The sequence below is a fragment of the Schistocerca americana genome, chromosome 2 (assembly GCF_021461395.2).
Source record: "Schistocerca americana isolate TAMUIC-IGC-003095 chromosome 2, iqSchAmer2.1, whole genome shotgun sequence".
NCBI lineage: Eukaryota > Metazoa > Arthropoda > Insecta > Orthoptera > Acrididae > Schistocerca > Schistocerca americana.
In genome coordinates, this window is record NC_060120.1 from 246,121,663 (window position 1) to 246,139,987 (window position 18,325).

An 18,325-nucleotide genomic window follows, 5' to 3' on the forward strand; every position below is an offset into this window, starting at 1 on the left:
ACACCGATTTTCATAACACAAGCAGGTGTGCTTTATGTGCATGTAAAGGATGTTACCAAGGTAAACATTATGAGCAAAATCACAGTTTAATCTTAATTTAATTAAACAATGATGAAATAAACTTATATGAGGTAAATCACTGTTTAAACAATAATAAAATAAACTTTCATTGTATCACTCTTGTTATCATGTTCAAGAGTTAACATGCAGAAATAACCCACTCGGAGCATTAAACAGCACAGTTTGCATCAAATCCCCACCAAACAATTATTCAATTAGTAATTATTTCATAGGCAACTGTCTCATTAGGGGTTGTGCTGCTAGCTCAGAATCTGGGCCATTTTCCCACACGGATCATAAATTTTTTCTCACCTGGCTCACTGTTTATTTTATATCACTGCTGCTCACATGGGTGTGTAACAACACAGCTTATCACTGCATTAGCTGAAGCAATAACGAAGGAATAGAAGTGGACTCATAGTTGTAAAACAACAGAATGGTACAAAACAATGTTATTTGTGGTTGGCACACTTTATACGTAGGTGTGCCTGCTCAAGAGTTAATGTAGAAAGCATCACAATGTTTGTGTCTACAGTACTTCATTTGAGAGGTCAGTCTATAAAGTGGTTTTAATAAAAGCATTTATCATGATTTTTGTATCTTTATTTCATTTTTCCTTACAAAGTTCCAGTATGGAGATGATGATGAGTATTTCAGACATCTGAACACACATGATTATTTTATAGATGAATTTGAATACTGTTCATATCAACTGCAGAGATTTTCTACAGCTGAAAAATTAATGCTCCAATGTCAATGAGAATCATGAATATAAATAAAATTTAAATAAGTGATGAGACACGCACAGAACATGCTCAATACATTATAAGCAGTTTCACAAAACAAATTCTGTATATAGTGACTGTCAACAGTGTCTGTTCTTTGTACCTTCTTGTGGCACGATGATCATATAGCCAAGAAAGTGGTCCCCATTTTGAACTTTCACATAGAGATTTTGTGCCATCTTATACTTAAATAACAACTGGCACACAATCGAAGGCTAATAATTTACAGACAATGATACTATCACATACAAAAGCTAAAACAGAACTGAAGAAGATATTCTTCCAAAAATTTTACTGCAATTCCAAGTTTGCAACGAGGATTAGCAATCTGTTTAACTACAAGTAGCAGAACTCTAGCAAATTTTGTTGTGTACACATTCATTATCATTCTGCGTTTGACTAGTATTGAGCAGGCCTATGGGGGAACTGGAAGAGTAAAAGAAACTGTGTATACTATGTTTGATGTTAAACAGCACATCTTTTGCACTTCAGTTTCATTTCATATTTTTACTGCGTGGATGGAATTAGAAATGCATGTTTACTGCAAGCAGCATATAAGTATGCTGATTAATTATGTTTGCCACATCTGTCATTGGAGATAAAGTACATTTGTATTTTGTTATGGTTGTGAAATTATGTTCCTAGAAGCTGTTTCATTTACTGCCCATTTTGCGTTTCAGTTCTTCTGCAATGGCGTCCAAGAAATCTTCTGTATGTAGGTACATGCCTTCCTTCACATTCTGCATTCCATGAATACAAATTGCCAGATCTTTGGTCATTTTGCCACTATCTATACAGTCAACACATGCTGCCTCAAGATTTTCACTGAACCTGAAATTAAAGCGATAAATTCTTTGAAATCCATAAAAATTATGGTAGGTAAGATTAAATCAATATATGATGCAATCAGTATTGTTGCTAACATTTTGTTATGTGTTACAGTTTCTTTTCTCCTACGTACAACCAGCTGCAGTGTATATATAAATAATAATGCACTGTAAAACTGCATACTGTGGTATTTAATAATACATTATTTTCATATCAGCTATCCCTCCACCAAACTATCCTTTTTGTTTACATCATATTCATAGACATATATTGTTCACTGAGAAATTTGTATTACAGTTGACTGAGATACTCGCCATCTGATGAGGTCACAGTTGTGACCCATGGAATATACAAATAACTATCTAACTAAAACTTTTATCCATCAGAATGTGGAACACTGTGACTATGAGTAAAAGTTTTGAGAAATGACTTCAACCAGTCCCCTTTTTTGATGGTATAAACTTTTTGTTTTATCATTATCAGGCTCAAGATGCCTAGCAACTCACCAGCAACTGGAAAACTAAGTTTGCCAGTAACGCAGATTACACTGCACTACAAAAATTTGCCACAGGTAACAAGCAAATAACTATACAGTGACATTCACAATGCTACATACAATCACTAAGAACTGTATACTACCTAATAATGAGTCACTGCTGGTCATAGGTTGTGTTCCAAAAATGAAAAGCATAGAGACAGTAGTGGTGACACTTTCTGCAGGACCTGACCATCATTTTGCAGGACAATGCTCAAGCACGTGCAGTGCAAGCTGTTACCGATTTATTTGACTGATGGGGCTGCTAAGCGCTACACCACCTACTGGCCCTTGTGAGTTCAACTCTATTTCTAAACTGAAGGAAACACTTCACGGCATTCACTTCAGAACTGCTACAAATTTGTCGGGCAATAGACCATGCTGCTCGAACTGTCAACACAACTGGCACTGCTAAGAGTATCCCATGACTTCCACATCGCTGGCAGTGGGTTATACACAATGCTGATGACTACTTTGAAGGTCAGTAAAACTTTGAAACATGTACCTATATTGTACGAGCTGTAAATAAATAGTTGCCACTATTAAAGTTCCAACCCTCGTACACTTTCTCAGAAATTCATTCCTGAGCTGAAGGCCAATATTTGATACTAGCAGACTGCTCTTGGCCAGGAATGCCCTCTTTGCCTGCGCTATTCTGTTTTTTATGTCCTCCTCCATTCGTTCATCATGTATTATTTCATTTTCAATGTAGCAGAATTCATTTACTTCAGCTACTTCATGGTCCCCAATTTTGATGCTGAGTTTATCCCAACCACATTTCTACTGCTCCTCACTACTTCTGTCTTTCTTTGGTTTACTCTACCACTTGAACCTTTCTTTTATTTCCTTTATTACTTCTTCAGAGTACAGACTCAACAGCAGGAGTGAAAGATTGCAGCCCTCTCTTACATCCTTTTTAATCTGAGCACTTTGTTTTTGCCCTTCCATTTTAAGTGTTACCTCCTGGTTGTTGTGTGTATTTTATATTATCCATCTTTCCCTATAGCTTAGTCCTATTTTTATGAGAATTTGGAACACACTGCATAGTTTCACAGTGCTGAAAGCTTTTTCCAGTTTTTCAAATCCCGTGAATGTTGTGGCTGCCTCCTACAAACCAAACCGATCACTGTCTAATAGATACTCAATTTTCTTTTCCATTCTCCTATATATTATTTGTGGTAGTAACTTTGATGCACAAGCCATTAAGCCAAGCGATAATCATCATGTTTATCTGCCCTTGCTATTTTCAGGATTGTATAGTTGATATATTTCCAAAGGTCTAACGGTATATCTCCAGTCTCGTGGATTCTACATCCGAACTTTGTCACTTAGTTGCCACCTTCCCTAAAGATTTTAGAAATTTTAAAGGAATGTGGTCTATGTTTACTTGATCACATGTCTTAAACAGTTCTGTAAAAATGACCATTACCGTATCCCCTATGTCTTCCATATCATATCCCATATCTTCCTCAGTCACTTCATCAGACAAGTCTTCCACATCATAGAGGCCTTCAATGTACTTTTCCAACTCCCTACACGCACTTAACAGTGGAATTTCTATTGCACTCTTGATGTTGACACCCTTGCTTTTCATTTCACATAAAGTTGTTTCTATATGCTGAATCAGTCCTTCTGATAACCATTCCTTTTCGATTTGTTCACATTTTTCCTGCAGCCATTTCACTCTATCTTCCCTGCATTTCCTATTTAATTCATTCCTCAGTGACTTGTATTTCTGTATTCCTGTATTTCCTGAACATTTTTGTACATTCTTCTCTCATCAAATGGCTGAAGTATTTCTTCTGTTACCCAAGGTTGCTTTGCTGTTACCTTTCTTTTACCAATGTTTGTCTATCTAACTTCTGTGATTGCCTTTATAGAGCTGTCCATTCTTCTTCAACTAAACTGCCAACTGTGGTATTCATTATTGTCATATCCAAAGCCTCAGAGAACTTCAAATGCAGCTTATCACTCTTCACTATTTCAGTATCTCTCTTCTTTGCCTCTTTTTTCTTCGAGTCTTTCGAACTTTAGCCTACTCTTCATTATTACTAAATTATAATCCAGGTCTGTATCTGCTCCTGTGTACTCCTTACAGTGCAATATCCAATTTTGATCTGCCAGGAAGTTTCATTTGGAGTTTCTGTCTGAACATGATGAAATTCAGTTTGAATCTCCACATATCTCCAGGCCTTTACCAAGTGTTCTTCCTCCTCCTCTTGTGATTTCTGAACAGTGCATCTGATATTTACTGACAGCTCAGTCTTTCTCCTCTCTCATTCCCACCACCAAGCCCATACTCTCACGTACCTCTTTCTTCTATATCTTCCCCTACTACTGCATTCCAATCATCCATGATTATTATATCATTATCTCCTTTTACATACTGGATTGCCTGTTCAATACCCTCAAATGTTTTCTTTATCTCTTTTTCTTAAGCTTGTTCTGTCAGCATGTATACCTCAACTGTTGCTATAGGAATTGGTTTTACATCCCTTCTGATGAAAACGTCCAATCATTGATCTGTCCACAGTAACTCATTGTCTACTCCTGTCATACCATTTGCTGCTGCTGTTGGCATTAATTTACATTAGTCTAACCCGAAATTCTTATCTTCTTTCCATTTCATTTCACTGGCCACCACCATATCTAGACTGAGCCTTTGCATTTCTTTTTCTCAAACTGTCTAGCTTCTCTCCCATGTTCATACTTATGATATTCCACAATCTATCTCTTAGCATGTTAAGTCATTCAGTGATAATTCAGTCTTTCTCTCATGGTTACCTGGCCCCTGGAAGTCCCCTCCCTGAGATCTAAATGGGGAATCAATCTGGAATCTTTTAGCAATGGGCGCATCATCACAACACTTTTTCAATTACAGGCCACAAGTCCTGTGGATACATATTGAGTGTCTTTAATGCAGTGGTTTTCTTTGCCTTCTGCCTCCTTATGCTGTTCATTATTGCCAGTTCTTTCACATTTTAGGGGCAGTTTCCCACCCCATCAACAAGAGGTTACCCTGAAACTCTGTCCACCCCCTCAATCTCTTTGACAAGGCCACTGGCGGAAGGAAGATTACTCCCTATACCAGAAGTCTTCAGTCACCATTGCTGATGTTTCTTATTCATCATTTTTATTCAATATTAAGCAGTGGCTGGATGTGAACCTGGGACCCAAGACATTATGGTTATTAGCCAAAGACACTACAAATGGACCACACGTCCATTACCATGCCCTATCTACATTGTGAGAGGCACAGTCTCCTCTTCAGCTACCCCACATGGAGGATATGCTGCATGTTATTTGGCCAAATGTCTAACATTCTGTGATTCTTTGATCCATGTCACCTAACTGCAGTTCACAATTTGTCTGTTTATTTGAAACCTATCACATTTGCACCTTTCAAACGACTCTTGCTATCCATCTATTTCACATATATAGTAAGATTCATTCACTAGAATCCAGAAAGTTAAATACTTTTTAACAAATAACTTTTCTCCTGTGTTACTGATACCTTCAAGTAAAATAACTTCTCTATCACAAGATAATGAAAGAATACAGAAGTTCCACATTCATAATTTTGTCTTTGTGCTACAGGATGAATGCAATTTATGTTTTGCCATATAATTTTGTCTTAAGCATCTTCAATGGCAGTAGGTGTTTGTGTACTACAACATATGTGCTTGCTTTTCTGCTAGTGAAACACAGCACCATAATTATTTGCGTCAGTGCTGCACACAAACTCTATACATATTTCATGATCATGTTATCGCATTATCAATATTAAGATACTTAAGTTAATGATATTAATATAATATAGGGAAACATTCCACGTGGGAAAAATACATCAAAAAACAAAGATGATGTGACTTGCCAAACGTAAGCGCTGGCAGGTCGAAAGACACACAAACAAACAAAAACATACACACAAACAAAAACATACACACAAAATTCAAGCTTTCGCAACAAACTGTTGCCTCATCAGGAAAGAGGGAAGGAGAGGGAAAGACGAAAGGATGTGGGTTTTAAGGGAGAGGGTAAGGAGTCATTCCAATCCCGGGAGCGGAAAGACTTACCTTAGGGGGAAAAAAAGGATGGGTATACACTCGCACACACACACACACATATCCATCCACACATATACAGACACAAGCAGACATTTGTAAAGGCAAACTCTTTGCCTTTACAAATGTTTACGTGTGTGTGTGTGTGTGTGTGTGTGTGTGTGTGTGTGTGTGTGTGTGTGTCGCGAGTGTATACCCATCCTTTTTTTCCCCCTAAGGTAAGTCTTTCCGCTCCCGGGATTGGAATGACTCCTTACACTCTCCCTTAAAACCCACATCCTTTCGTCTTTCCCTCTCCTTCCCTCTTTCCTGATGAGGCAACAGTTAGTTGCGAAACCTTGAATTTTGTGTGTACGTTTTTGTTTGTCTGTGTGTCTTTCGACCTGCCAGCGCTTTCATTTGGTAAGTCACATCATCTTTGTTTTTTGATATATTAAGATACTTAATTTTCACACAACATACCTTGCTAGTTCTGGAGTATTGTCAAGCTTTGCACGGTGGCTCAGTCCCCGTGTCCAAGCAAAAATTGATGCTACAGGATTTGTAGATGTAGGCTGCCCCTTCTGATGTAACCTGTATAAATAATAATAGCTGAATAAATGCACAGAAAAGACAGAAAACTTACAACAAACAATACCCAGAAATGCAACACATGATGCTGGGGAGATACAATATGCGATGTGACACAGAACCCACATCGGCAGAGAACATAGAAACACAGTGAAATCAAATTAACTGTTTCACTTCAGGATAACTATGGTATAACAGGATATGAATCTCTATCACATAGCCCGGCGCAACAAGGCGTGCTGGTCATTCCACACAACTGGTATCATACGAAACACAGAGAGGGAAATTTCAAGTCTTCTGATGTGCCCTATAAAAAATTGTTTTATTTAGATGAAGTAAAGCTACACCTGTACGCAGTTACTTCCTCAGTAAAATGTTTACTTTTTGAATAAAAAATAAAAAGCCATTGTTCATTGATTTCGCATGTGTTCTCAACTATGCAATTTTTCTCATTCAATATTGAGGAAACTATTTGGTAGAAAAATCTGGCTTTTTCACATTTTTTAGTCTGTTATCACAGCATGAAAATGAACTTCTTTTCTGTTCCTATTGCCCGTAGTTGCTGTGCTACTTTGAAGTAAAGTGAAAAACTGAGCATATTTTGAAACGAAAAATGTACTCACTGACCAGTTTACATTTAGTGCATAAGAAATGCAGCTAACATATCTAAATTCTTTTGAACACTGGAAGGAGAGTCATACCTCTTTCCAGTCTCAAGCAAGTACTTGATACATTTTGACATTTGGCAGCGCCACACTCGACATTGTGCTGCATGTTGCGATATACGGAGTCGCCTCGTGTTTCCTTTTTGTATGCTGATGATACAAGTCAAGGCATCCACTTGCACATATGCTTTCAGGTTAGAAAGATGTCTTGACCTGTGCATTTCTTTCTGCACTGCATATAGTCAACATGTTGTTCACACAGAAGCACTGTTCAAAGATGATCTTTTTCATCCAGTTTGATGGAAAAACCCTTGTCTTCGGATTAGGAGGTGTGACAGATGTGACCAACTGGGTATAAAGGAAGATAAAAAAGGTAAGAACTTGATGTGGACTTTGTACTATCATTTTTAACTAATTATTTTCAGTTTGCAGCTTCTTATTTCGATAACAACCTATGGTTTTGGTCTGTGATTGTAAAATGTTACTATATTCTAAAAAGCACTTCATTCTAAACTAAAATGGAGGAGCCCCTATTCAAGGTTCTGAAAACATTAACTGCAGGTATATGAACTGAGGAAGCCCAAATTTCAGTGCATTTAAACCTGCAGCTTCAAATAACATTTGTCTACACTCAAGAAACGATATTACTACACCCCCCCCCCCCCCCCTCGACCCTCCACGACATATCATTTCTTTGCCCATACATGAAGAGATCTCTCTCCTGTGGGCACGTACCTCTACTCGAGGCAAATGAAAACACTGTATGGCACAGACTCTCAGGAACTAGGAAGCTGTCAAACATTAGAAGAAACAAGTGATGTGTTGAATATGATGTGGTAGTGCAACCACTTACCCCCCTCCCCCCCCAAAAAAAAAAAAAAAAAAAAAAAAAAAAAAAAAAAAAAAAATGCTGAGGTCAGCAAGAGTGCTGCTGAGAAAGAATTTGCAGACTGGGTGTAGATTAAAAAAATTACTGAAATGAAAAGATGCCATGAGTCTTAGCTGATGATGCTGAATGGATGTTTTTTCAGTCCATGATCTCTGATTCCAAGGAACGTAGTGACATGTGAAAGAGACATAAAGGCAAAATTGCTGTTCTTTTAAATGAGCAGCTGGGCAAAACCGACACTGGAATTTTCCTCTTCATTATGGGCTTCTTACATTTCAAAAACATTCCCTATCCCTACACAGAATTCACCAGCCAGTGCTACAACATATAAAGTGGCTGATTTAACTTCAAATCCAGTACATTTCTTGTGTCTACATCTGAAGCTGAATCACATTCTACCTTAGGATATTGAACAGTTGTAGCTTTGTAACTTGTAACCATTATTTATGTCTGTACTTGACTGAAAAAAGTATGACACTAGGTGGCCTAACTAAATATAAACTTCTGATTGAGGTATTTTTTACGTCATTCACACACTTTCACCAACTTACTTTCACAGCAGGAGAAACAGCACGTTAAAAAGTGTGTGTTTTGCTTTTTCAGAGTAGCTGATAACAGTGGCCCCAAAAAGTCTACACTGTCTAGACTCATTCTCTAGAATTCATGGAATTTGTGCTCATGTCCAGGGAGCTAATGAAACATCGCAGCTGAACAATGAAAAACATCACCATCGAACTATATTTCATATTAATAGCATTGTAAGGGTGCACCCAGTACTTCCTTTCCTTTAGCGACTTTTTAAGCTTTAAATACTGATATGCATGCTAACTTCCTCTTTAGAAGGACCCATAACTTCAACTAAGGCAGAAACATGATTCATGCTGTCTTGTTACTTCTTGTAATGCAGTATTGTACTGCATGTTGTATGACCCCAGTGGGAACATGTGTTGCACTGAAAAGCATCATGTCGCATAACTTTTGTATTGTGTCACATCATATATTGTATCATCCCTTTGTGAACTACACCTAAGATTTAGGTCAACAAGTGTAAAACTAGGCAATGGAATGTAGCTGAATTAAATCAGGTAACCCTGAGGGAATTATATCAGGAAATGAGACACTGAATGAGTAATGCTATTTGCGCAGCAAAATAAATGATAATGGCCAAAGTAGGAAAGATATAAAATGCAGACTGGTAACAGCAAGAAAAGCATTACCACATAATACAAATTGAAATGTTAGGTAGACTTTTCTAAGGATATTTGTCTTGAGTGCAGCCTTGTATGTAAGCAAAATGTGGATAATAGGCAATGCAGACAAGAAGAGAATATAAGCTTTTGAGACAGGGTGCTGTGGAAGAGTGCTGAAGATTAGGTGGGGATATTGAATAACAAATGAGGAGTTAACTTAATCAAATTAGAGAAAAATTAATGCACAACTTGTCTGGAAAAAGGGATTGTTCGATTGCACACCTCCCGAGACCTCAAGAAATTATCAGTTTCGTAATGGTAAGAAGTGTAGAGGAAGACCAAAGCTTGAATGCAGAAAGCAGGTTCATCTATATCTATGTATATACCCCAAAGTCAATGTATGGTGCATGGTGGAGGATACTTTGTATCACTACTACTCATTTCTTTTTCTGTACAACTCACAGATACAGCAAGGGAAAAATGACTATCGATATGCCTCCATATGACCACTAATTTCTCTTTTCTTGTCTTCATGGTCCTTATGAGATATGTACACTCGTGGCAGGAAAATCATTCTGCAGTCAGCTCCCAATGCCAGTTCTCTAAATTTGCAGAATACTGTTTCACAAAAAGAATGCTGTCTTCCCTCTAAGTATTTCCATTTGAATTCACAAAGCATCTCTGTAATACTTGCATGTCAATAGCCTACTGGTAACAAATCTAGAAGCCTGCCTCTGAATAGGTTCAATATCTATAAATTTAGACAACATTGTCCATGGAGCGCAGCAGTCTGGTGCTACACTTAGGTTAAAACAACAGTCAAGATCACATTCAGGTTTGTTTATTATGACTGGTTTCAGGTTACTGTTAAAGCCATCCTCAGATTTCTTGGACCCGCTAGGGCTGGTACTGGCAGCTCCTCAATTTTTCACGATACCACGATCATACACTGTACAGTCTACAACTGTGGCAACACGTGAAAAAACGAGGATCCTTAAGCACTAGCCATAGGGAACCCAAAAAATTAGAGGATGGCTTTAACATAAGCCAAAACTGGTTATAATAAATTAATGTTATTGTGATCTCTACTGTTGTTTTAGCCCAAGCTTTGATGTTTTCCTGTTATCTGACCTAGTGGGGATCCCAAACAATCAAAGTAGTACTCAAGAATGGGTCGCACTAGTGAGCTACACTGTCCCAAAATGCTCCCAATAAACCAAAGTCAACCATTTACCTTCCCTGCTACCATCCTTACTTGCTCATTCCATTTCATACCACTTTGCAACATTATGCCTGGATGTTTAACTGAGCAAGCAACAAACTACTAATGCTGTATTCAAATACACATAAGGTTCCTATATTGCTCCTGCTCCTGCTGCTGCTGCTGCTGCTACAAGCAATCCATTATAGCTCTGCATTGGCTGATCACTACTGGTTTACACTTCCACAGAAAATTTCATGATCTAACCTTTTTTGAAAACAAGAGGAAATATTCCATGGGAATAAGGCTTGTGCAGAAGCAGACGTTGAAATTTATTATTAAAGCCTTCACAAACAAATTTAGATCTAATGGATAAAAGGGAGATAATTTGGATGCAGACGTAGGAGTGGCGGTATGACATAAAACACAGATATAGTAGTGATAAAACAAGGACATTACAAACCATCTTGATTCATATTTCCTCTCTTGATTTATGGAAGCTGTTCCAGGTGTTAGCTTCAAAATAAATACAGTAGATGTGCGATGTATTTCTCATTCTCTATTTCACAAGGAAGAAATTTTAATAATAGTCATTATACAGTTAGGCTGGGTGGATATCTTTCTTGCAAGTAAATCAATCTTAGTTCAGCATTTCTGCTAATGGTGGCAGTATTTCTACCATGGCTATGTAAGGATTTGGTACTTATAAAAGTACTCAACAAGAAGTTCACCTTAAACAAAGGATTGCACAAGGTAAATAGGAAAGTAAGGACTTCCTAAAAAGGATTGGAAGGAGAGAAACAAGCATAGAACAAAAACTATGATTTTACTGTGACAATGTTCTGTAAAAGTTCAGACATCATTATATGTAGGTTTAAGAAAAAAGTTTGCTAAGAGAGATGATTTTCTCCCTCACCTGTAGTGCCTTGTGACTGTCCCATGTGCTGCTTCTGCCTCAATAGTTTTGCCATCGGGACACATGAGAACTGAAGTCATAAGACCAAGAGAACCTGAAACAAGTGAAATAATAATAATAAGAAGAAGAAGAAGAATAAGAACAATAACAGCAGCAGCAGACACAAAGACCTATTTGAAACTATTCTAACAGTTCACCATGGAGGTAGTTAAGGTATTAAAAAGTTTATAGCTTTTCTCATGCAGTTGAGCTACTTTGAACGACATATTGAATGTATTATTATAGCCAAGACAGACAGTACACAAAGACCCAACACCCTATTACAAATTCTCTTTGATCTCTCTACTACCTTCACAAAGATGTAGACATTGGAAGGATATATGATGAGATAACGGAAATTATTCAGTATCTTAACAAAGGTGAAAACTGAACTGTGATGGGGGACTGGAATTCAATAGTAGGAAAAGGAAGAAAAGAAATGTAGTAGGTGAGCATGGACTACAGAAAAGGAGTAAAAGGGGAAGCTACCTGTAAAATTGTGCACAGAGCATAATTTAATAATTGCAAACACTCAATTAAAGAATCATGAAAGTTTGTTGTACTTATGGATGTGTCCTGGAGACAGACACCAGAAGGTTTCAGCTATATTATGTAATTTTAAGTAAGAGATTTTAAACCAAAAAGCATTCCCTGGGACAGATGTGGACTTCGACTTATTTAATTGGTTATTAACTGCAGATTAGAACTTAAGAAATGGCAGAAACATATGAAATTAAGGATAAGGGAGCTGGAGACTGTTGAGAATTCCAAAGTGAGCATTAGGCAATGATTGATAGATACAGGGGAAAGAATACAATATTATGTGAATGGGCAACTTCGAGAGACAACATAGTGAAGGCAGCAGAGGATCCATTACACAGAGAGACAAGGCCCAGATAAATTTATCTGATAACACATGAGATATTGAATTTAACTGGTAAAAAGAAAATATAAAAATACAGAAAAATAAGTTGGCACGCGAGAATACAGACATCTGAAAAATGAGCTTGACCCAAAGTGCAGAATGACAAAGTAGGAATGCCTAGAGGAAAAATAAAAAGCTGAAGAATCATGCTTGCCTAGGAGAAAGATGCCATGTGCAGCATCTGTGAAAGTATAAATAAATATGATGTGTTATAATAAAGACAGCAGAATTTATGTCTTTGCATACTGGCCAACTTAATTATTTCAAACTGCAAATGTTAATACAATGATAGGAACATTCTCCCCCAGGTTTCAGTTGGTCCTCTGTGCTATGACATAGCTAGTCGAACCACTAGTTCAAGCTATTCCAGCTGTTTGGCGGCGCAAGGAAAAGCCATCTTGTTACATCCATGTCAACTAAGGCTTACATATAGTTTTAATAATAATAATAATAATAATAATAATAATAATAATACTTGAGTCTCCTGAAGTATTGTAAGATATGTTTCATCTGATTCTCACTTTCTCTATTCAAGCTTTGTTATGAAAAATGTAAGTGTTTTATATACTTATTATACTTATGTTTTTATGTAGGTTTAACAATTCAGATAGTTACAAAAGGTGATCACACCACTTACTTCAGTGCTGCAACTTTGTTTAATGCCTTCTTTTTGCTTTTAGGACAATTTTATGTAAATCAACATTAAAAGTAATTAAATATTGAACATGTGTGATTATTTTTCTACCTAGATACTCATACAGGTACACTATTGAGTACACCACTTGCTAGAGTGTTGGTTACCATGCGTAACAACTTCAGTTTGCCTATAGGACAAACAAATATTTATTAACACCATAATTCAGTGAGAGTGTGATTAATTTTAAAGAGACTTTTGCTATTTTTATTCATCGACCAGAAACTATTAACATTACATAGAGAACTTTGTGCAGGGTTTAGACTGTGTGATTCATGTAGCTTTTAGTGGCATTATAACATCAAAGCTAAAATTAATTAAATTTTTTTGTGTCTGCAGGATTATTTTCAACAACAGAGATCATGTAATCACTACTGGCATTTCATTTATTTTATTCTATGTTTATTTCTCTCAGTCTTCTGGTCCTTCTTCTTAAGTTCATATTACAATGAACTGGGTGGATTCTCCATTGCTCTGTAAGATTATTTGACTGTGCAGGAATCTAATTCTAATAGTTACATGGCAGGACAGGGCACTGATGCAAAATGTATTGTGTAGATCAACATATGTAAGAAGGTATAAAAAAACTAAAGTAAATATCAAACAGGTATTTTTAATTTATAGTAATGTGCTCCAAATTGCACTCTGTGTTAATAATATGTGTTTTTCTGTGAAAAGATTATTTATACATATTGTGTGTCATTCTGTGTATTATACAAACCAGTAGCTACGAGAACTGTTACATAAAGTTCTATGGATGAAATAATGAATATGTGAACGATTCTAATTCAAAACATGGGTGATAAAAACAATACACAATTTCCCCTGTCAACAACAGACATAACAGAGTACAACTAACAACAACAATACACAATCGCAGGTATTAGTAGCTACCCCTAATAATAATAATATTGATCCAGATACAGGCAAGAAAAAGGGATTATACAATGTTGATACAGTTAAGAAATATTTATCCCCAAGAGAATTTGCACACTTGACAAATTTGGCAGAATGACACCCATCGGAAGTCCAGGTTAATGGCTTTGGTATTTCATCTTTGGTTTTTCCAAAGCCATTCCTTCCCCTTTAGATTATTCTGTATTTTGAACGTATTACTATTCCATCTATATAATGGAAGGAAACATTCCACGTGGGAAAAATTATATGTAAAAACAAAGATGAGGTGACTTACCGAACAAAAGCGCTGGCAGGTCGATAGACACACAAACAAACACAAACATACACACAAAATTCAAGCTTTCGCAACAAACTGTTGCCTCATCAGGAAAGAGGGAAGGAGAGGGGAAGACGAAAGGAAGTGGGTTTTAAGGGAGAGGGTAAGGAGTCATTCCAATCCCGGGAGCGGAAAGACTTACCTTAGGGGGAAAAAAGGACAGGTATACACTCGCACACACGCACATATCCATCCACACATACAGACACAAGCAGACATATTTCGTCTGCTTGTGTCTGTATGTGTGGATGGATATGTGCGTGTGTGCGAGTGTATACCTGTCCTTTTTTCCCCCTAAGGTAAGTCTTTCCGCTCCCGGGATTGGAATGACTCCTTACCCTCACCCTTAAAACCCACTTCCTTTCGTCTTCCCCTCTCCTTCCCTCTTTCCTGATGAGGCAACAGTTTGTTGCGAAAGCTTGAATTTTGTGTGTATGTTTGTGTTTGTTTGTGTGTCTATCGACCTGCCAGCGCTTTTGTTCGGTAAGTCACCTCATCTTTGTTTTTACTATTCCATCTTCTTTACTAACTACATTGCATCCTTGCTTGTAAAAGCAAGATTATAGACTTCAAGTTGAGAGGTACTTTATGGGTGGTTGACAGAAATGTCAATAGATGGACTGACTTCTGACGATGACAGTTTACTAATTTCTTTCTTTTCCTTTTTTTCCCCTCTTCTCCACCTGCTGTTATTTCTATCTAAACTTGCAATAAAGATTTGTTAAGTTCAATTTTCAGGGTATGTGACGGTGAAGTTATGACAAGTCCGTTCTGTAGGGAATGCCGAACACCGTCTCCCTCCGCCATCACAGAAAGAAATGTAGAAGCCGTGGTAATTCCTTGGAGTGGTGGGTGGTAAGGGATTCTGTCTTTCAGGGATATCTTCTCTCTTTCTTCGACCTTAACAAATCTATTCTTTACTTTCCTTTCTTTCTCCTCTGCCAGGAGTACAAGTTCTACCTTTTGCTTTATCCATATTCATAAGTTTCTATTGGTCAAACACTTCTCTTTTCCCCGTGTTTCTATCACAACTTGATGTCACAGGATGGCCAAGAAGAGCAACACATGAAAGACTTGGACAAGTGGACGTAATTTTCACACCACATACATATTGTGTATATCAGTATGCTGCATGTTAGGCACATCACATGTTGCGGGGGAAGATAATGGGAGAAAGCCCGTACATGGAGTGCAACAGTCTAAAATACGATGCGCTAACATGAGCTTAAGGAGTAGAAGATAACTGTGTCATCTAGCAAGAAATCAATTAATTGATAGCAAACATGCACACTAAATGAAAGAAGATCATTTTAGTAGAGGACACAAAAATTAGGCTATATTTAAATAATATAATATTTGATCATTGTCAGAAGACAAACAATATTTAATCACCCCAGGATATATACATATTATGATAAGAATGTTTAAGAATAGGGCTAAACTTTTAGATCCCTGCTGCCACACAACCACAATTTTCAAAGAAATAGCTGGTTCCGTAAGTAGGTATTACACCCACAAGTCTGCACTAACCAAACAACCCATAATATTGTAGAAGACATGATCTATTTGTTCCCTCAATTTCCCACACTGATGCATTTCAAAATGAAGACTGATGGCTATAGCATGCATCATGCCCAGATTAGTATTTACTGACCTTCATAGCCAAACATTTAATTAAGTTCTGCCTACAGTGTCAGTCACAAACTCTACTGAAGCAATATGTACACATTTTTCTATTAACAAGACCATTTCAGAAGTGGTTAACATTAAAAATTTAAACATTTATCCATTCTGTATGTCAGCTTGAAGCTTTACAGGTGCCTCACAAGGTGCTCAAATGCTGATTTCATTTCCATCACTGGCAACACTATGTATCTTTCTACAATACTGTGTTTGCAACAAAGATAAAATGTACTAACAGTAGAAAACATAATTATTTAAACTATTTTACCATATCCCTGTGCAACTATATCTGACTGCACATCTCCATCATAGTTTTTGCATGCCCATACAAAGCCACCACTCGATTTCAGAACTTGTGCTACCATGTCATCAATTAGTCTGTGCTCATACCAGATCTTGTTTTTCTCAAATTCAGCTTTGTACTCCCTGCAACAAAAATAAATTATCATTTACAGAAGCTAAAATTACTGTATTTCATATATCACTGCATTAATAAACAGTTACTGGACAATTTTCAATGTCATTTAAAAGCGAGTCACCACTTCCACAATTCATATGCAAGGCACATACATTTAGCATGTTTCAATAGCTGTATAAAAAGAATAACAGATAAGGGATTGTCAACATGAATGAACACTTCACACCGAAAGCATATTTACTGCACACATATGAAAGAATTGTTCTGCCTGCCTCAGCAGAGAATGCTACTGTTTGTACACACAATGAATGCACCAGTAAATTCCAATGTTTTATTATTTATTTAAGGTTTCCTTTATTTTTAAGAATGGGACAGAAAAGAGTCAAACGAGGCCACGACTGGCTAATAATGAGGATGGAGCTGCACTACAGTATCGCTTTTCGTCAAAAATTCATAAATAAGCAATGATGTGTAAGTAGGTACATTATTCTAATGAAAACCCATGAACTGTTTCACCACAAAATACTCCAATCATCATAAGAAATTCATGCCACAAGTCAATTTATATATCAACATCATCAGGCACTCAAAATTGCGATTCAGACATCACTCATAATAGTGTCTTTCACTTTTTACACGATTTCATCATTTTTTGAGGTGTCCAGGTCCTTTTCATCATCAACATCTTCACAGCCTGCTTCAGAATCCTTATACAACTTGTAAACCCTTGCTGAACTTACAGCAGACTCACCAAAAGCAACATGTAACATTTCTAAAACTTTGCTGCATTTTATTGCTTTCTCATAACAATATATTACAAATTGTAAGATCCATTTTGCTGTGTTATCTGAACGAGCCACAGCCAGGGAAAAAGCACTACAGGCACAAAGATGCGAGATGGTGCCAGTGCCATAGAGACTCACCACCTCCCAAGTTCCACCAGGCAGTGCTGAAGATGAAGATATCGCCTTCACCTCAGCCAATTGCCAGCCAAGTACAATCGGCCAATGACCGGATGACAATGGACAGAAGCTAACTCGGAAGAGAGAAGAGCAGCTCTTGCCCACTTGGACATAGATCATCATCCAGGGCTGACTTAGACAGGAAACACAGTTTAGTAAACTTATACAAGGGGACAGTTCTCATAAATTGCATTTGCTATGAACCGTGAAGCTTACCTACGATTATTTGCTCTTATTCATTGAGGGCCTTTTTGCGTTGTATTACACGCAGTGTTGCAGACCTCAATATCCGACAAGTCACAAAGATAAGTAAATCTTTTTATACGATTTGTGTGACTTTGTTACTAATTTGTTGGGGTGTTGTAGATCCTTTGTTCTCCTATAGTTCTCTGATCCTGGGGCATAGCATGTAATACTGGCAGGGAGAAATTGCCTTAGCAGTGTACTGAACCAGGTGCCATTTCAAAAAATCACAGACTCAGCCTACCGTAATAACCGTGGCAACTCGGCCTCCACAGCAGTCAGCAACGAGGCCTTTACAAAACTGGTGACAGGGTTTTACAAAACATTTTTAAACAAAATAATTAATCTTTGATATAACTGAAACTTAAGTAATGTTACTGAAGAAAGCTCACAACAACAGACTAAATATGTGATATGGCTAACA

The 18,325-nt window shown here is 37.2% G+C and overlaps 1 protein-coding gene across 1 annotated transcript in view; it reads right to left on the reverse strand.

Moving 5' to 3' along the window:
• Positions 1-645: 645 nt before the first annotated feature.
• The window catches only part of LOC124593686 (isocitrate dehydrogenase [NADP], mitochondrial-like), a 111,468-nt gene continuing 93,788 nt past the window's right edge, over positions 646-18,325 (reverse strand). The window contains exons 6-9 of the mRNA XM_047131987.1: positions 16,547-16,704; positions 11,704-11,797; positions 6,735-6,845; positions 646-1,676 (exon numbers count right to left, since the gene is read on the reverse strand). Coding sequence (XP_046987943.1) covers positions 1,499-1,676; positions 6,735-6,845; positions 11,704-11,797; positions 16,547-16,704 — 541 coding nt within the window. The 3' untranslated portion in view covers positions 646-1,498. The remainder of the gene's footprint in view (positions 1,677-6,734; positions 6,846-11,703; positions 11,798-16,546; positions 16,705-18,325) is intronic.